Source organism: Cydia fagiglandana, chromosome 5, assembly GCF_963556715.1.
Source record: "Cydia fagiglandana chromosome 5, ilCydFagi1.1, whole genome shotgun sequence".
Taxonomy (NCBI): Eukaryota; Metazoa; Arthropoda; class Insecta; order Lepidoptera; family Tortricidae; genus Cydia; species Cydia fagiglandana.
The window spans coordinates 11,758,609-11,780,418 of record NC_085936.1 but is presented as its reverse complement, the minus strand read 5'-3'; the positions used below and the strand labels follow the sequence as shown (position 1 = coordinate 11,780,418).

At 37.0% G+C, this 21,810-nt stretch overlaps 1 protein-coding gene across 2 annotated transcripts in view; it reads left to right on the top strand.

Moving 5' to 3' along the window:
* Positions 1-21,810, top strand: part of LOC134664474 (leucine-rich melanocyte differentiation-associated protein-like) — a 43,412-nt gene that overhangs the window by 7,676 nt on the left and 13,926 nt on the right. For both annotated transcript variants that reach the window (XM_063521146.1, XM_063521147.1), the window contains exons 2-3: positions 14,741-14,826; positions 17,394-17,535. In XM_063521146.1, the coding sequence (XP_063377216.1) occupies positions 14,741-14,826; positions 17,394-17,535 (228 nt within the window). The remainder of the gene's footprint in view (positions 1-14,740; positions 14,827-17,393; positions 17,536-21,810) is intronic.

Genomic DNA, 21,810 nt, shown 5'->3' with positions numbered 1-21,810 from the left:
TTGAAAATTCATCCCCTAAGGTGGTGAAAAAGGGGTTGAAAGTTTGTATGCAAATCAAAATTTTTTTCGAGTGGTGGACTTGAATCTTTGTATTTAAGGATATTATTAGAAGACAAGAAAAGTAATTTCAGCGTTTTGTAAAATTCATCCCCTAACAGGGTTAAAAAGGGGTTGAAAATTTTAATCCATTACAAATGCTTTGAAACTTCGTAGAAAGGCATAAGAGCCGATTACAAAAACAGTGATTGCAACGTTTTTGGAAATTCAACCCCTAAGGGGGTTAAAAAGGGGATGAAAGTTCGTCTTCGGGTGCTAATTTTATTTTAAGCTAGGGACTTGAAACTTTGTAAAAAAGTATCAAATACAAATACAAGAAAACTAATTTCAGCGTTTTAGAAAATTCATCCCCCAAGGTGGTGAAAAAGGGGTTGAAAGTTAGTATGGATATCAAAACATTTTTCGAGCGCGGGACTTGAATCTTTGTATTTAAAGATATTATTAGAAGACAATAAAAGTAATTTCAGCGTTTTGTAAAATTCATCCCCTAACAGGGTTAAAAAGGGGATGAAAGTTTGTATGGGGTTAAAGTTTTCTTTTGAGCTACGAATTTGAAACTTCGTTAAAAGATATATTATTAAAATACAAGAAAACTTATTTCAGCGTTTTTGAAAATTCAACCCCTAAGGTGGTGAAAAAGGGGTTGAAAGTTTGTATGGATATCAAACATTTTTTCGAGTGTGGGACTTGAATCTTTGTATTTAGGGATATTATTAGAAGACAGGAAAAGTAATTTCAGCGTTTTGTAAAATTCATCGTAACAGGGTTAAAAAGGGGTCGAAAGTTTGAATCCATTACAAATGCTTTGAAACGTCGTAGAAAGGCATAATAGCCGATTACAAAAAAAGTGATTGCAAAATTTTTGGAAATTCAGCCCCTAAGGGGGTCAAAAAAGGGGACGAAAGTTCGTCTTCGGGTGCAAATTTTATTTTAAGCTAGGAACTTGAAACTTTGTAAAAAAGTATCAAATTCAAATACAAGAAAACTAATTTCAGCGTTTTAGAAAATTCATCCCCTAACAGGGTTAAAAAGGGGATGAAAGTTTGTATGGGGTTAAAGTTTTCTTTTGAGCTACGAATTTGAAACTTCGTTAAAAGATATATTATTAAAATACAAGAAAACTGATTTCAGCGTTTTTGAAAATTCAACCCCTAAGGTGGTGCAAAAGGGGTTGAAAGTTTGTATGGATATCAAACATTTTTTCGAGTGTGGGACTTGAATCTTTGTATTTAGGGATATTATTAGAAGACAGGAAAAGTAATTTCAGCGTTTTGTAAAATTCATCGTAACAGGGTTAAAAAGGGGTCGAAAGCTTGAATCCATTACAAATGCTTTGAAAATTCTTAGAAAGGCATAATAGCCGATTACAAAAAAAAGCAATTGCAACGTTCTTGGAAATTCAACCCCTAAGGGGGTTAAAAAGGGGATGGAAGTTCGTCTTCAGGTGCAAATTTTATTTGAAGCTAGGAACTTGAAACTTTGTAAAAAGGTCTTTGTAAATTAAAATACAAGAAAACTAATTTCAGCGTTTTTGAAAATTCATCCCTATGGTGGTGAAAACGGGGTTGAAAGTTTGTATGGATATCATGCATTTTTTCGAGCGCGGGATTTGAATCTTTGTATTTGGGGATATTATTAGAAGACAATAAAAGTGATTTCAGTGATTTGTAAAATTCATCCCCTAACAGGGTTAATATGGGGTTCAAAGTTTGAATCCATTACAAATGCTTTGAAACTTCTTAGAAAGACATAATAGCCGATTACAAAAAAAAGTTATTGCAACGTTTTTGGAAATTCAATCCCTAAGGGGGCTAAAAAGGGGATGAAAATTCGTCTTGGGGTGTAAATTTAATTTTAAGCTAGGAACTTCTAACTTTTTGGAAAAAAAGGTAATAAATTAAAAAACATGAAAACTAATTCAAGCATTTTTGAAAATCATCCCCCAAGGTGGTGAGAAAGGGGTTGAAAGTTTGTATGGAGATCAGATATTTTGTGAGTGCGGAATGCGGAACTTGAATCTTTGTATAAGGGCATAGGTACCTATTATGAGAATACAAGAAAAGTAATTTCAGCAACCAACATCAAAATCCACCTAACTTAAAACTTCATACAACTTGCTAAAAAGAAAAGTACTTTATTTCAACATTGCTTGGATATGAAAATTATAGGTAATGTAAAATGTTGAAGATAAGATTCCACGCGGACGAAGTCGCGGGCAACAGCTAGTTCTTCATAAGTCGTAAAAACGGCGTTCGATTAGCTATGGTTAATATACAAAAAATTGTGTCAAAATATTTTTAATAACGTCACAGAATAAATAATAGTACTAGATACAGAAGATTCACTCTCTAACAAAACTCGTCTGTTACGATCAGGACAGGTATGGCCGCTAGGTGGCGACAGCGCCACGCGCGGCTTAGGGCTAGCCACCAAAATTGGTGTGGAACGGATGTACTTTAGCTACCTGTAGCACAAAAGAGATAGGTACAGAAATCAATCTACATACAAAGCGCGCTCAAGCAACGCACACATAGACACTGCTCACGGACACGATATCTCGGACCAGTTGGGACCAGTGCGAGCGCGAGTGCCATCCGCTTGAGACACGCGTCTGTGAACTTTGTGTGCAATAATGGAGAAACAAAATAAAAAGTTATTATAACTGTACAGTGGACGGTTGTTTAAATTCAACATTAACCGGTGAATTGTCGTTTTTTAAGCTACCAGTGGTTTCAGAGAGAATGCGTATGCGAATTTATTACATCGTACATGAGAATGCGAATTAATTACACTTTAAAATATAATAATCGTGCATTTTGCCAATCTCGAAATCATCGCAAAATATTTTCTGTGGCAAATTTGTAATATAACAATGACATTAAAATTCAAATACCTAATTGAGTTATTAATGTTATTATTAATTTATATTTCCATTCTTCCCGTTTCATCCTCAACAATAAATCAAACAACTAGATACGAGATACTATACGATGGATACGAGTGCCACTACCACGATAGTTTTTTTTGTGCATAAGTCATAGTGCGCAACAATTGCAACCCTAGAGCGACCGCCGAGCGTAGGTATGAAAAGTAAAGTACATACATGTGATTGACTTCTGTACCTATCTCTTTTGTGCCTGTAGCAAAGCGACGAAATCGCGGAGTGAGACACGCCTGATAACGTCTATATCCAGAAAGGAAAATGAGGACTAGGTACGTTTGTATGAAAATTCGTTGCCGCGCGGGTCGTTCACTTTCCTCTTTCACCGCTAGCTTGTGTCCGGTGTTGTCTGTTTCCTATCATCTATTATAGTCATTATAGACCAAATGATATGTTAAGCATAGGCGTACCCACGGTGGGGCAAGGCGGGGCAATTGCCCCATCCTGGTCTCTGGCCATAAGCTAAGAATTTATGTTTCAACCGTACCCTGTTAGGCCTGTTACAACGTACCCAGCCTCCCCTTCTTCTACCCCACCCTTTAAAAAATGCTGGGTACGCCCATGATGTTAAGTACTTATATATAAATTATAAGTATTAACTTATATAATAGTAGCAGTAATCACTTATCTCAATGTGGATAAAACTATGGCAAAGTAAGTTATGCACAATATCTAATCAATTTTTGAAGTATAAAGAAAGACCTTTACGAGCTGGTGCGATAAAAACACAATTTTGTTTTCCCTTTTAATTATTAATTTTATATTAAATTTATTGTTTGTTCTTATAGCGGTATTAAAAATATATATGTACCTACTGTGAAAATGTGAACATAAACGAACGTAATACCTAGTTAATATGCATCAATAATGTTAAGTAGTTACGAGTTTCTGCCTATTCGTGTATAACTTTAAATATTCGGTCTAAATCCCCATGTAACTTATTTAAATACGCCATAAGTTATCTTATGATTAGGTAATTTCTTAGGTAAGTACATGATTGCTTATTTAAGTGGCTCAACTATGTACTAGAACCACTTAAGTAAGCAATCTTCTCGCATATTACGTATTTAGTTAGAAATAATGCTGTTATGATATTGCTACTTATATGATTTAATTACCCATCTGATTAATCTGCTATAACATTACACCCGCGCTGTATATATGTAGTTAGTTTTTAGGGTTCCGTACCCAAAGGTAAAACGGGACCCTATTACTAAGACTCCGCTGTCCGCCCGTCCGTCTGTCACCAGGCTGTATCTCACGAACCGTAATAGAACACGAACGGTCTAGTTGAAATTGTCACAGATGATGTATTTCTGTTGCCGCTATAACAACAAATACTGAAAAGTACGGAACCCTCGGTGGGCGAGACCGACTTGCACTTGTCCGGTTTTTAGCATTAGAAGACTACGCGATCTTTACGTGTCTATTGTCATTTTAAAGGTCAATCTTCTATGAAATTATGACGTATAAATAACACTAGCACTGCATATCCATATCGCTGCAGACTTTTCATGGCCTAACACTACGTGCAGTGAATTCCGTTATTGACTTATAATATCCTTGGTTTGTAGTCACTACTCTAAAACCATTCTGCCCAAGAAGCCAAAGGTTCTACGGGCAATGTGCTTAGCGTCTTCCAAATCTTCCAATGAGCCCTTAGCTGTTTATAAATCTTCTCTAAAACATTCGACCAAATTAAAATGTGAAATTATTGACTTTATATTTTTTCGGTTGCTATTTTTGAATATTAATTAGTTATCAGTAGCATTTTTTTTTATATAAATGCTATGACGTTTCGCTTTTAATTCTTTATAATCTCTTGTTATGTCAAATCGCGCTTCAGTTATAATCGATACCAATATTGGTACCTATATCTCCGCCAATACTTCGTCACACTTACATATATATTACGAAAAAGTCTCTTCTCCAACACATTTCAACCCTTCCAAGAATCCGTTACTCCGTCACACTCCGTGACTTCACTACTTATAGGTTGAAATTGGATTTGTATAAGTGAGCGTGAGGAGACAAGTCTCGTCGTGAGCTGTCAAGTATGACCTAGAATGCGGAATACTTTTTTAGGGTTCCGTACCCGAAGGGTAAAACGGGACCCTATTACTAAGACTCTGCTGTCCGTCCGTCCGTCCGTCTGTCCGTCCGTCTGTCCGTCTGTCCGTCCGTCCGCCCGTCCGTCCGTCCGTCTGTCCGTCTGTCACCAGGCTGTATCTCACGAACCGTGATAGCTAGACAGTTGAAATTTTCACAGATGATGTATTTCTGTTGCCGCTATAACAACAAACACTAGAAACAAAATAAGTGGGGCTCCCATACAACAAACGTGATTTTTGACCGAAGTTAAGCAACGTCGGGAGGGGTCAGTACTTGGATGGGTGACCGTTTTTTTTTTGCTTTTTTTTTGTTTTTTTTTAATTATTATGGTACGGAACCCTTCGTGCGCGAGTCTGACTCGCACTTGCCCGGTTTTTCTATCTCAACCACGAATATTTACGTACTATGCGAGCAAAAAATGTGTCTGTACAGAATTGCATACTTATGCGGTTTGATGCTTTCTTTCGGACAGATTTTTTCTGCTCTTCTATGATCATTTTGTGACATGGTAAAATCTTGATTAGCAAAAATGTAACTGTAGCATCCCGAACCCGGGAGAGATCCCGAATAATAACAATTTTCCTGGAAGACTCCCCCGACCTCATATTAGATTACTATTAATAATAATAACATATTAGATATATTCCGGTGTGCATACCTGGTATAATAGTAAATAGAACCTTTCCCTCTACTAGCACATTTTATAACAGCAGCAGCAAATAATCTATCATATTATTTCAGATACATTTGCATATATTTTTTAATAATTTTTCAAATTGGCTGCAGTGATTTCGATGGAATTTAAGGTGGCCACTGACGAGCCTTCCAACAGTCCAAATTGCGTAGCTGCAATCCAAAATATTAGGATGCCGTCCATTTGGATGAACCCATTGTAATGGCATCCATTTGGAAGGCTCGTCAGTGGCCTGCTTTACATTATACGGGCGTATCAAACCACCAATTCGATTATGCTAAAGTTAATTTTGAAAATATTTCGCGCGAGGTCCTTTCGGGCATATAGTGAAAGAGAAGGGCCTCGCAGATGTGATTTCGCCCACGGCACAGAATAAATAATAGTAGGTACTAGGTACAGAAGACTCACCCTCTAACAAAACGCGTCTGTCACGATCAGCACAGATATAGCCGCTAGATGGCGACAGCGCCACGCGCGGCTTATGGCAGTTATGGCAAACCCCAAAATTGGGGTCGAACGGATGTACTTTTAGCTACCTGTAGCAAAGCGACGAAATCGCGGAGTGAGCCACGCCTGCCCACGGCTAAATTAGTTCACGCTACGCCACTGATTGAAATAAACCTCTAGTTTGTGAGTGATGAGTGAGTTTAATGTAATAAATTATAAAATCCATCACAAGAATTTTAGTTTTGAGCGCTCCGTTTATAAAGACATTATTTAATGAAAATGATTAATTATACCGAAACTGTATTAAATATGCAACATCAGACTTACTTCAGAATAAACTCTATTTTCGTTTGATCAAAGAGACTAAATATTATGGTTGGTTTAATTAATACGCCGTGTGCGACGTGTCATCGTGTACCCTGTCGGAAAGCACAAAGTAGATATTGGGCTGAAGCAGTGGAGACACGCCTTCTTTCGGGCAAACTCGGCTCAGCATTGCTCCGAGCAATTATTACGGTCTGCTCCACTTGAGGTCCTTTTGCGTGCACGACCACAGATAAGATAATCACTTGAATTTTAACAACACTAAATAGGTAGCGGAAAGGGATAGTGCCATACATAAGAAAGGGATAGCATGACTTGTCTCTGAATCTCTGTCAAACTTCGGTTTTGTAGGAAGTGTCCTTTCTGTGCACGGTATACTGGAATCAGTTATGTAACGCTGCCATACATGACCCAAAAATTTTTTATTAAGCTATGAGCTTCATCACATCTGATATTTGAGTAATTCTAAGCATTTCTAGCCTGGGGTGGGGGGGAGGGTGGGGTACAAAGACGGCCGCCACCCGTCATCTTTAAAAAAAATCTATTCTGATCCTGGTGGGTACTAGGGCAAGTTTGGTATCATTTTCGTATAAACCAAAGACGTAGAATTCATTGCTGATATTTGTTTTTTTTAGTTTCATAGTAATTTTACAAGAAAAACGTAAAAAGGTGAAAAATTTGGTTGGAGATTTTTGCTACGCGGAGCCGAAACTACAAAAGATAGAAAGTTGAAATTTGCACACTAGATTACATTTATAAAGTGTACAAGAGATAAGAAGCGATTTTGAGAAATTCAACCCCTAAGGGGGTTAAAAAGGGGATGAAAGTTTGTATGGGGTTCAAGTTTTATTTTAAGCTAGGAATTTGAAACTTCGTAAAACGATATATTATTAAAATACAAGAAAACTAATTTCAGCGTTTTTGAAAATTCATCCCCTAAGGTGGTGAAAAGGGGGTTGAAAGTTTGTATGGATATCAAAAAATTTTTCGAACGCGGGACTTGAATCTTTGTATTTGGGGATATTATTAAAAGACAGGAAAAGTAATTTCAGCGTTTTGTAAAATTCATCCCCTAACAGGGTTAAAAAGGGGTTGAAAGTTTGAATCCATTACAAATCCGAGTAGACACACATTTCTTATTGCCTCCCAGGCTTGAAATGATTAGAATTACTCAAGGAACATATGTGATGAAGCTCATAGCTTAATAAAAAATTTTTGGGTCAACTCTATAACTGCTTCCGCTAGGTAGTACTATTATTAAATTTATTCTGTGGCTGAAGACGCGCGCTTCAGTTGACGTCTTTGGCGAGTTTAAAATATTAACCTTTTGAACGCCACACGGCAATTGACGTTAACGCAAAATCGTGACAACGACGCCAATGACGGCATTTGACGTCGATCGTTTTTTGATGAAAATCTACTGAAAAACACCCCACTTTTAGGTTGGCATTATTTATTCACAAAACTAAATTGTACCCCCGTGACGTCAGTGGCACGGCAAATGGATGCGCCGTTTGGCGTTCAACAGGTTAAGATACGAGTAACACAATTGGATTGCAGAGTTTGTACACTCGGTCTATTATTATTGTTCATTGTGTTATGATTCAATTGGTGTTTAATTAAAAAAACATTTTAATTAATGTCGTATTCAATGAGTACCTACCTAAAATTAACTAATTACGGTGCGACATACTCAACTACTCATTGTAAGATTCTCAGAGAATATACATAATTATTTTAAGTATCTTGTTCTTGCGATATTGTATTACACGGCTTGTGATGTTTTAAATTAAATCCATCAAGCAGAAATAAAATGATTCATTAAACACGTGCGAAAATTGATGCAAGAAAATGAGCAATTTCGCTGGGATTCATAATACGATAGCCTTGTAATTTAAGTACATAATTAAATAAATCTACTGGCTCTGTCTGTCAGTTAATTTTTCACCCCTCTATTACTACTAGCGTATTTTAATCAGATTAAGAGCGTAGAGCTTTAATGACTCCCTAGAGATGAACATAGGCCTTTTTAATTATTGGTTTTCTGTGATCAAAATAAATGACACGGTCCGAATATTAAGCAAATGGAGCCGTGGGCATAGCAGTATCTACGTGATTACATTATAAGTACAGTCAAGGAATTTAAATTCCGACCCATTTCGTACTTTGTCACAGTGACAATCAATATGAAAGCCGCTAGAGACCTCATACGGTTGTCACTGTGACAAAGTACGAAATGGGTCGGAATTTAAATTCCTTGACTGTACGAGGCTAGTAATTATGATAACTTAGTAGTGCGAGTTTTGACACAGTCACGTGTCACGTGAGCAATTTGAAATAATGACAACAATTAGTTTTAATACCGAATATTCACCCCCGACGAAACGGAGACGATATACATTTATGGTGCATAGTTTAGTACCTATGTATGTATCTATCTACAGGGTGATTCAGGAGACGTGAGCAGGACTAACACTGCGCATTTTGTAAATTATAAGCAACTCTTTCCTATCAGTATTAGCGAGGTTAACGTTAATTTTCTAGTCGTGTTGAAAAAAAAAGTTATTAATTTATTTACGACATGGATGGTCACCCTAACATTAGAATACTAAACTACCGATATTCTGTGTCAAATTGAATGTCATTACTGTCATCACGGTCTGGTTACTTTTGAAAACTCGTATCTCACTCAGGTTTGACATTTTATTTTCTTCGTAAAAGAGGTTTTATGTTTATTAATTAGGTCTTGTATGGTGACCATGATTGTAGAGAATTAAATTTGCCCTCACCAAAAAGTTGAAAAATAGGAAAAAGTGTGGTTGTTTCACATAAATACGACGGTGATCGATCAATTACCAGTTACTGAGTGTGCAGGATTAGTCCTGCTCACGTCTCATGAATCACCCTGTATATGCATATCGTCGCTTTGTTTAGTTTGGGTTATCGACTTATCTAAGATATTTATTTACATATCCATCTGTAAAAAGATCACAGAGAGAAATCATTCTTATTAAACCAAATCCATGTTTTCTTGAAGTTGTGAACCGCGAACCCAGCTTACACAGAGTATATTCGAAATATCCGAAACCCTCATCGATCGTACTTACTTGGGAACTAGCTTAATATGTATCGCTTCTCCCTAACATAATTACAATTTATCCAGTAAATATTCAATATCCTGTGCCTGCTGTCGCTCGTACTTAAAATGTAATCACTCACCCGGAGGTGTATTCTGATTGTAATAACGGATTATGAATTTGATCTTCATTATGGATATATATGGATATTCAGTTTTTTTTAATGGCTTCCATATATAATGATTTTACCAATAGAAATCCACATTTGCATATTTTCCAGCAACTAAGTATCATTGAAGGTGAGAATTGAGATGCTCCAGATTGCTCCCTGTTCGTCACTTGGGACTTACCTATATATAAATACAAGTTGAAATGACTTTGTACACCGCAAGACATACATGCGAACGGTCTCAGAGTTAGACCAAGGTAAGTCTGCAACAATTTTGACAGCACACGCAGTGCTAGTGTTATTTGCACGTCTTAATTTAGTAGAAGTTGACGCTTAAAACAACACTTGCACTGCGTGTGCTATCAAAATCGTTGCAGACTTGTCTTGGTTTAACTCTAACTACTAATTAGTTTTTACAAAGGTGGCGTATCTACTACAAACTTAGAGAATATAACCAACGGAGTGGTCATTAACAGGCGTTCCCCTCTGTCGAAAAAAGGCGGCCAATGGTCAACCACATGTCAAACACATGTATGGACTGACGTTTATCTGACATGGCTATGTTGACGTTACGTATACATTTGATGTGCCCCTCCCCCGCACAAAAGGGCAGACTATTTTGTACCGAAAATTATAGACATGGCGTCTCCGTTGGTTATATCCTCTAAGACTACAAATTATGAATTCTGTATTTCTTAGCCAGTTATACGGTTCTCTTGCGAATAAATTACATTAAGCAAACTTACGAATGGGTTGCTTGCGATTTGAGATAGGAATATGCGCTCATTTAACATTCTCCAGCTTCTAGCAATAACATTGTAGTAAACTAACAAGCTAGATTCTGCTAGGAGAACTATTAGGGACGAACTACTAAGAACTTTCATGTACTTACTTAGGAGAGAAGTGTTCGGATAAACTTTCTACCGGGTATATGGCCTGTAATATGAGCAAAAAATTAAACTGTAGGCTGTACTCCTCATACTGACTAACATTTGTTCAGCGACTTTTAAAAATAACTTGTGGTTTGATTTTTAATACACTAAAGTTTATTCTAAGACGCAATGTATTGCGAATTTTTTTTTGTTTCAGGCGTGACAAGCAACGTCAATCACAATGATATTGGCGTGGCGATGGCGTCCATTGAAGATAATATTTATTTTCTATGAAAAATAGGAAGTCTAAATAATTCATAATTTTCAAAAGTTGTAGAACAAAAGTGTCACCGTTTGAGGAGTACATTGATTTAATTATTTGCTCATGTTACAGGCCACACCCGGTATATTTGGTAGTATAACGTACGACGTAGGTACGGTTTGCAAAGGAGACCATGGAGTTTAGGCCCGCATATAACTAATCGCGTACACAGTCTTACTTTTTTGTAAAATAGGCAAATTATAATCATTTTGAATAAGAAACGGGATTGTAAATACAAAATTACTAATATATGCAAGCGGGCTTTTAGCTTATTTTTTCTACCCAAACAAGTTTAAGCGCAGCTGCACCATCTCACTAACCCGGGGTTAACCAGTTAAATGTGGAGTTACCATGGTTACCAGTACAATTTGATACTAGGTTAACGGGTTAACCCCGGGTTAGTAAGATGATGATAATATTGTTATTAGTATTATATTTCATACACAATTAATATTGTTCATGAATAAATAATGGTGATACATAAATACATACATACATACATACATATAATCACGCCTATTTCCCGGAGGGGTAAGCAGAGACCACGGATTTCCATTTGCTACGATCCTGACATACCTCTTTCGCTTCCTTCGAATAAATAATGATGATGATGATGATATTTTATGTAATGGCGTAATACGCTGTTAAGTATATTAGCTTTCATGTTTTCAAGTTATAGTAGTATACCCTGTAATGGACGTGGAACCAGTAATGGGACAAAAAAACATAATTCCTCTAAAATAAGTATCTAAAACTAGTTTATAAACACTGGCTGTATATTATCATAAATAAGAGTACTAGAGCTGTTTCCGTTTGAAGTTTCATTAAATTTGGTTGTTTTTTAAGAAATTGGCGTCAACCCAAAAGTTATCGTGTCACTGAAAAAAAATACCACTACGAATTCTTAACAACTTCGCTAAGAAAGGTGAGTTAATTTATTAAATTTTAATTAATTAATACTTGATGAAAACTAGAATGTGTTTTGTTAATTGCATTTACCATGAGATAAGGTATACAACACACTATGTTGTGACTCCACAGATGTAAAAAAAATAGTGGTATTTGGCCCAATCCCATTATAGGAGCTGTAAAACTGCGTGTCTCCTATGATGGGACAATTGACAGAATGATGCTTGACATGCCATAATTTCATGTTTAAACAATACAGAAGTAAAATGTAGTTACGAAATATGTCAATCAGGAGATATTCTCGGACTTCGGATAAATTAATATCGTTTTTCCAAACTTTTATTTAACTTGCCCTGTTAGTTAGTGTGGGTCCAATCTTGGTAGCTGAATTTGAGCCACTTTTCGATTTCCGATTCAGTTGAAATTTTGTGTAAGTACGTAATTAAGTATGCAAATCGGATGATAATGCAATATTATGAAACATGGACCTGATCTGATGATGGAGACAGGAGGTGGCCATGGGAACTTTATCGCAATAAACCCTAACTAATTGTGTTTGGGTATATTAGAATTGTCTCGATGGATCTAATACAATAATAATTGACTGTGGAAAGAAAAATACATTCAGCGATAAAAGCTTATACCAAAAATTGATTTTTTTGCCGTAACTTATTCCCCATTTCAATATTTTATACTGATAGAGCAATGTCCATTATAGGGGGCCCATTACTGGATCCACGTCCATTACCGGGGGCCCATTACTGGAGCTTTGGTGTCCATGACTGGAGAAAAAAAGCATAGTTTTAATTTGTTAAATATGTGGTAACTAATTGCAGTATCTTTGATACAACACGCCTAAAACATGAAAGACAGATAGGACTTTCATCTTTTAACACGCTAAGCGGTAGACCATTTACATGTATAAGGGAAATATCATAAATACTCAAAATTTCCTCTTAAATGTCCCATGACTGGTGCTGTTACTATATATTAAATATTTTCGGCAACTTGGCTTCTCAGCGAGATGTTGTTGAAACATTATTTGTGTTTCTTTTTATCGCCAGCAAATAATAAGAAATCATATTAAGCTTTACTGGCATCAAAGATTCTTTTACAAATAAAAATTATTACCTTTCCCGAACCCAAATTACTCGTAACGTTTGAGGGCGACTGCGTTTCAAATGTCATTTGGAGCGCAATAAATACTTTAATATGACACTAATAAAGTGACCCGCAGTAAAGATAAGGCTCGAATAAGAACAATATGACGACACATAAAAACTCCTACTACAGTTACTTTTACATCCTATCAAATGCCGTCTGGATTTAGGTTACGACTAGCTACCTACAATTGTTTTTGGCACTATTAACGTCAATTGTCATTTTATGCATTTCGGAAAACTAATTTAAAAAAGTTTTGAGACTTAGAAGAGAAGTTTTAAGGTTTATTCGTCAAACTTCGCCCTGTTGGGAGGGCCAGAGGGGGGGACCTCTCTGCCCTCTTCTGGTGTGTAATACAATATATAACCTATTTCAAAAAAGCTAGAGTCGGCTCTAGCTTTTTTAAAACGGATAAAGTTCAATGAAATTATGATGACACTGTGTGCTATCAAAATTGTTGCAGACTACTCTTGGTCTAAAGTCTAACCAATCACGTATCCTCGGCCGCGGCAACGCCACAAAGTTGTAGCGATACGATCGCACAATAACACATTATCACAAATGCAGCTCGCACACAAACATAAAAAAAAGTAATAATAATTAATTGCAAGAAAATGAGTCCATCATACGAACCACTATTCATTTGTGCTACGAACATGTACAGTGGCGTTCAAAAGTGCATGGACAGATGTCGACCGTAATGCCTTAACATTATACGGTTGAAACATGTCCATGCACTTTTGAACTCCAGTGTACACATGCAAACATTCTTATGCAATAAAGTTCAAATAAATATTTTGACTGAAACGAAATCTCTAGCTTTTAGGGTTCCGTCTTATTTTATTACAATTGTTAACCTTTTAAAGGGTAGTTCTCCGTCTTATTTATAAAGGACAAGTGTCCCGAGGACTTGTAACGCAACGTTGCACGACTCGATTTATTGGTTCAGTAAGTTCAGTTAAGTTGAATTATTATGGTTCAGTAAATTTGAAATAAATATCTCTAACTATGTCCTGCGAGCTCGTTTTACGTAAGTGCCTTCGCAAGGTACAAGTACCTATGTACAAGTTTGTCTCTCTTATGCAAGTTTCTTTAGACAAAAATATAACTGGGAGATATGATCCTCTTATTCAGCCCACTGTGTCTCTCAGCCACTATTTTTCCACTCGTCTCTGTCTGGTGCTATATCTAGCCTCTCAAAAAGGAGTTCAAATTATCCCGCCATCACCGTTAAAATAGATAGATTTAACCAAAATTAATCAAAATTTGCATCAACAACAATAAAAAAATTCACATTGCGAAACTGTAAGGGACGCAACCCAAAAAATCCATCAAGTATTCATAATAATAAAAATGTGGGATGTACGGAACTCCCCTACATGAGTTTGACTCGCGTTTATTATAAACCCTACATGTGTGATCATGGCAGTGACACGGAGATTTACGTAATAGAGTAGATTGTAATTTTAGATACGGTCGAAATAAAGTTAGTTTACAGTTAGTATTATCCTCGCTACGCTTGTGGTTCAATTTTGGGATCTTTCGCTTGCTCGGTTACGGGTATCAACATTAGCACAAAGAGTTAAAGAACAACTTTGCCCCCTTAGCCTCTTGTAAATAACTACTATGTGACTTCGGTGTTTTTTTTGTTACAGTTGACCTATTGTGGGCAGGATTGTCAACGAATACCACCTGCGCTGTGGAAAATGTATGGTGACAAAGTCAGATATTTAGACCTTAGGTGGGTATTACCAATTTTTTTATGTTTTCAATTTAATCCCTTTTGGTGTATTTGTCGGTACAGGTAGATAAAAAAGTTGTAGGCTACATATTATTCAAGGTTTGTAAGGATAGGAATTGACCCTAAAACGTTTTACGACAGTCGTAGCCGCTGTGTGCTCCAATTTTTATAATATCACTCCAATTTACTACAGAGTTTAATGGTCTGTATCATCTAGCTAGGCAGAATATACCTACCACCAGTGTCACGAGTACCTACAAGCTTCGTACACTATCGCCTTAAAGTGCTGATAGTTAGGCAAGGCTAATCAAGTCATCCTTTTCATGGTGACGTCTTATTAATTCTAACTCTGCAACAACTTGGTAGAACTTTGGTAAATGGTAGACTTGACAGAGTGTATCCCATGATTCCCAGCCACCATCAACTCCAAATCCTTATCATATCATCAAATTCCTATGAAACTATTACGTTTAGTAGTACTAGTAATCACTTTATTGCACACAACACAGGTTAACATAATATACGTTACGGTTATTGCCAGCAAAGACTGAACAAATTTAAGAAAGTTTGCGGCACTCCCAAATAAAATACATTTAGACAATTCAATTATTATTATATTCTTTATTATTAGATAATACCCATTATTTATAGTAACGACCACTGAAGTAAAAGCGTGGCAGTTTTATATCCCATTAACCCCCAAACTTTCTATTTGGATTGCATTTATATGGTAAAATAAAAGTGTCACGTATCGAACGTATTTTATCCACCTGTATTTTTGGACCGAATCGTAATCACTGGAGCCTCATTTTCATAATACAAGAGACCCGATAGAATCTCGCAATAAATGAAATAAGAGGTTTACGTGATTCTACCCAACACCCTCTTGTCCTTCTACGATATTTAAATCAGTAAACAACGCAATGTAATGGCTTTGTGATTAGGTGGAATACAAATTTTAAGAAATTTGTTTTAAAAACTAAACTAGAAGCCAGGAAATTAAAAGGGGGACGAAAAATATGGTTACAAATAACTAAAGCTTGTCTAATTTTCTGAAATGTTAAAATCAATCTAAATCAATGGCTCATCATCATCATCATAAGCCTTTTCGTCTATAGCAGACGATTTATGGTGTAACACCGGAGAAACACCGTTTTTGGTGGCTGAATAGACCGATGCGAGACCGACATGGTCTCTACCACAGGTCTGACAAGAGAAGTTTGCGGAAACCGGTACTGCGACACCCTGTCGTCGTCTTCGCCTCTTGTCAGCGAGTGCGGCGAACCAGGTCTCATCACAAAACTTGCGACCCTCCACAACACGTTTGCGCCATTCCGTCCGCTGCTCTGCGAGCCTCTCCCAGTCTCGGTGGTCGATATTGAAGGCAATCATGTCCCTCATTACGCAAACAATGGCTGGATCTTTGACATTTGCTGCAGCAATGCTGGACTGCAGTACAGTACAGTAACGCTGGTGAAGCCTATATCTGAATTTTGCCTTTATGTTACTTCGGGGCTATTCATAAATTACGTCATTTCAAATTAGGGGGGGGGGGTCTGAACATCGGATGACGGTAGCATGAAGTAGGAGGAAATGGGGTCATTTGAAGCATGATTTTTGGATGATTATAGGGAGGGGGGTCAATAATCCTCAAAAATCGATGACGTAATTTATGGACAGCCCCTTCTCCTATTGAAGTCTATTAACAAAGCGCTCTTGTGACCTGGTAACTGCAAGTAGGGTAATTCCAAAATAGATGCCCCACTTTTTGAAATAGCTTCATAGCTCAATAATTAATCATGTTATAGCAATGTGTTCTATACGAATGATAACTATAGTCCCTAATCTATTATTTTTCTGTACATGTTTTGATATATAATTAAGTCGTATATTTTGAATGAACCGTACTTTGTTTGACCTCTTAAAAATGGGATAGGTGCCTAACGTGGGGGATAGGCGACTCGTCGCAAAAATGAGTCAGAGAATATGAAATGAGCCTTTGAAAACAAACAAGCTAAATTAAAAGTTGTAAGTCTTTTGTTCTAGACGGTATTCCACATGTTCTGGTTATGCCGTTGATTCCTTTTTCTCCCTTCTTCTCTCCTCGAAGGCTGCAAGCATGTTTTCTTCAGACCAGGCGATGCTACGCGGGATATGCCCTCCTCCTCCTCTTATATTTACAAGCCATTTTGCCCCTCTGCAACATAATAATCATTTGATATAAGTAAGTTAAGGATAGATACCCTTCGAGACGAACTTACGGCACCTATGGCGATTAAAAAACGGGGCAACTATACGTTTCGCAGAGGATAGATGCCCTTTTCGCCGATAAGCGAGTTAAAATTAGGTATACGAAAACAAATACCAATACCACGCTCTTCGGAGTCTACTCATGGACTTTACGCGTGCGTTTGCGCTTATATTCACAGAGGCATGGAGGCTTGCTGAGGGAGCGCTTGCTATTATGTAATAGGGTTTTAGTCCCACAATCCTGCTACTAGTAGAAATTAAAATCGATGCATCTATCCCATTGGGGCATCTATCCTGAAATTACCCTATGTTTGCAGCTACAACAGCATCGAAACCTTGAAGGGCCTGGAGCAATTCCCACGGCTGGACGAGCTGATACTGGACAACAATGAGATAGGGGACGGGGTCGGGTTCCCCTCGCTGCCTCATCTGCGGACTCTCTCCCTCAATAACAACCGGGTATGTACGCTATTTTTCATTTCTCATGCTCTGAAAGAGGGTCATTGTTGTTCTAAAAGGTGTCCAGAGAATGATACGTTTCGGCACTAGAGCATTTTAGGTTCCAAGTACGATTTTATTATATTTTTTACGATAAGCAATTGTAATTTGGGTATAAATGAATTTGTTATACAATTTCCATTCTGATATTTGACTCCCCTTTCCATAAATAACGACACTTTTACCTAAATTGTTAATTGAAAGTACCTACCTTTTAAAATACTATATATCTTAGTCATGTTTAAAAAAAAAACATGCATTTTTTTTGTATTCGAAATGAAAAGTAGAGTCTCGGGTGAAAGGCATTATTTCAGCCTCGGCCTATTGGCGCTCTCACTGCGTCTACTATAATCACTGCGTTCGATTCCCAGGTGATAATTAAAAATTTGTTTTTAAATAAAAGATTGTTTCCTTTAAGTAAACTTAGATAACTTAAGACCCAAAGAAGTGGTCATTTCTCCATAGAAACGTACTCGACTGTTTCCTCCGTTGGTATTGATGCTAGAGCAATGATTTTTTCAACACAGATTAATATTGTCAATATTTGTGTCGAACCCTTTTGCTTTTTTGGATATTTTTGTTTTTTAAGGCGCTAGAGCCCTTCAAAAATGGCCAAAATGGCCTCATTGACTATGCCGCAATGAGAGGCGTAGTATTCAAAACTCATATCAATTAGCCAAAAAAGCAAAACGGTCCGACACAGATAATTTCATAATCATTTAGATTTCTAAATTTGGTTACGATTGGTTAAGTTTTAGAGGAGGAAACAGTCGAGTACGAAACGCAGGATTTTTCGCCTTGTCCTTATCGCACTAGTTTTAGGAGCCGCTTCCATTAGCGAGACTATATTTACCTAAAATATTTAAAACTCAGCTCCTGTTTCGTCTTAAAGATATAATGTACTTTCCCTCCACGTCCCATCAATTTCTTCCACCCTATAACTTGCGGTAAAATGGGAATAATGTGATAGATATACATACTTGGCTAGCCGATGTTCGTCAAGCATTTGAAAGCACTCTGCCACTCGTTAGCAGATAAGTACTTAGGTATTGTGCGAGTGGCAGTAATGACGACGTAATGACCCTGCGAAACAATAGGGCGTATTTACCAAACTAATTATTTTTTCACGATTTTCCTTGTTGTATTCTTATGGAGGAGGGTGTTCCTTCAAAAATACTGAACCGAAATTTTTATAGCTGTTTCCCACAGACTTGCGGGTTGCAGCGGGCAGTTTTTTGCGGGTAGGGTTTTTTGCAGGATCCCGTTTTAGTAGTATAGGTGCTAATATAGTAACTTTCACACGAGGATTCTGTTTGCGGGATCCTGCATGCATACATAAGACTGGATCCTGCAAAAAACCGTACCCGCAAAAAAACTGGAGGTCAGTGGAAAATGTGAAACAGCTCTAACTCCATAATGTAGGAATATCCTCAATAAGACCTCGGCAAGTAGTTGCATATACATCCCAATAGCACAGATTCTAGGTACTTACATAATAGCTTTACCAATAATATACCGGGTGTGGCCTGTAATATGAGCAAAAAATTTAACTGTAAGCTGTACTCCTCATACTGACCAACATTTGTTCAGCGACTTTTATAAATAACTTGTGGTTTGATTTTTAATACACTTTAAAGTTTATTCTAAGACGCAATGTATTGCAAATTTTGTTATGTTTAAAGGCGTGACAATGACAAGCAACGTCAATCACAATGATATGGCGTGGCGATGGCGTCCATTGAAGATAATATTTATTTTGTATGAAAAATAAGGAGTCTAAATACTTCATAATTTTTAAAAGTTGTTGAACAAAAGTTGCACCGTTTGAGGAGTACAATCTATGTTTTAATTATTTGCTCGTGTTACAGGCCACACCCGGTATAACAATTTGAACCTAACCAACTTGTGCTAAAGTTTGTATAGAGGTCGTAGGCTTCATCAAACTTTATCTAAAATACGTTGTTATTTGAATTATCAAGGTTGTTCAGCAAATTGCTTGAAACAATAAATAGGTTTAGGTAGTTCCCTGAAGGTTCAAGGTGAAATTAGTTAAGTTCAAGTATGAGGTTCTTAGTGCTTTGAATACTGAATACGGACTGATTTGGTTAAATTGTTTTATCCCTTTCTTACAAATACATAAGTTAAAATGACAGATAAGAACAAACGATTATTAGCTAATTAATGTTTACAATATTTTAACATTATCTTTCATTATTCTCTTTTATTTTAAAATTCAAGTGTTTGTTGTGTATATGTACATACTCGTAGTTGTTATTCCGTTCTGTTTTTTTTTGTATATGCGTTAGTAGTTAGTGGCAACTTTATTGGTGTGTATGTTACGGGTAATGTAAGAGGGTTGATTAAACTTAAGTTTACTCGGGTATAACTAGTATTACCCAAGCCTTTTGGGTAGAGTCCGAAAATTTAAACAACATTAATCTCTATTCGGGGTTTACCCGTAGGTACACACCTAGGTCTACCCAACATTGGCTGGGTAATGGTGTAAAAGTTGATTTAATTTTTACCCAAGCTCATATAGTCTAATAAAACATGGTCTTCTCTTCACAGAGTGACACAAGCTTACGTCACAATAACATGGCCGCTATATATAGCGCTATCGCATATTATCATATAGCACTGTCGCATGATGACGTAGGCTTGTGTCAGTCAGGTGACCTAGAAAAGACGGGAAGAGAGTACCAGGCGGAGTATATTATTATACCATGCCCAAGCTTTATGAGTAAAGTCGAAATATGAAATAAAAAATAGTATGTGTTCGGCTTTTACCAGTAATACTAATTATCATTGTTAACATTATTAGTTGTGTTTGCTCAGAGCAAAAAAAGGTCAACCACGGCGTTGCATGAACAAGAGATTTCCTTTAGCAGGATTGGTCCTTAGGACCCAAGGATGGATTTAAGAAGTAGAGCCACCCAGATTTTTGATGCAGGTGGGGGGTGGGGGGGGGGGGGTTTAAGCGTCTGCGACGTTTGAGGTTAATATTTTTTTAAGTTTAGGTTCTAAGTCAAGTTTAGTACACTCAGCGTCAAAAAAATCGCACATCTTAACTTTTTGCTTTCAAGCGGTTTTAAACCTTATATTATATAAGGCAAGATAAAACTATGGGTAATGTAAGAAGGTTGATTAAACTTAAGTTTACTCGGGTATAACTAGTATTACCCAAGCCTTTTGGGTAGAGTCCGAAAATTTAAACAACATTAATCTGTATTCGGGGTTTACCCGTAGGTACACACCTAGGTCTACCCAACATTGGCTGGGTAATGGTGTAAAAGTTGATTTAATTTTTACCCAAGCTCATAGTCTAATAAAACATGGTCTTCTCTTCACAGAGTGACACAAGCTTACGTCACAATAACATGGCCGCTATATATAGCGCTATCGCATATTATCATATAGCGCTGTCGCATGATGACGTAGACTTGTGTCAGTCAGGTGACCTAGAAAAGACGGGAAGAGAGTACCAGGCAGAGTATATATTATACCATGCCCAAGCTTTATGAGTAAAGTCCGAATATGAAATAAAAAATAGTATGTGTTCGGCTTTTACCAGTAATACTAATTATCATTGTTAACATTATTGTAAGCAACATAATAAACTGTTTAATTACATTTAAACACAATTATACAACAAACTTAAACTGTTAATTAAAAACAGATTAAGGCGTAGGTATACAATACATAATGTTACCTTGTAACAAACTTCCTCCACCTCCAGTCTAATTTGTTAATATACCTTAAGTTCCTAAGTAATTTCCACGTACTAACTACCGTAATAGATATATCATAAAAGTTAAGAACCAATTAGGTCTCTACAAAGTTTATCATTCGTGTCTAGTTTCGTCGTATTGTGATTGTGTGTTGTTATCTAAAATATAGTTTTCCGATACTGAGTTATCACTTGGGAGGTGGGAGGCAAGGCTAGCGAGTATCTTACAAAAATTATATAGATATGTGTCAAAACTGTCCGCCACACACAGTCAGACGCAGCACGGACACGCTAGAAAGGCGCATTATTACCGGGGGTGTCGACGGACGAAGGAGTAGAGGGCGTGCACCCAGTAGATGGTCAGATGTGGTCCAAAATATTACCCAGACTTCGCTCCAGGCAACGATGTAGATGGCCGAAGATCGAGAGGCCTGGAGAGCATTGATTAAAAGAATACGGGACTTGACGTGACTCCTATGGGAGGAGTCACGTCACGTCGCTCAGACAAG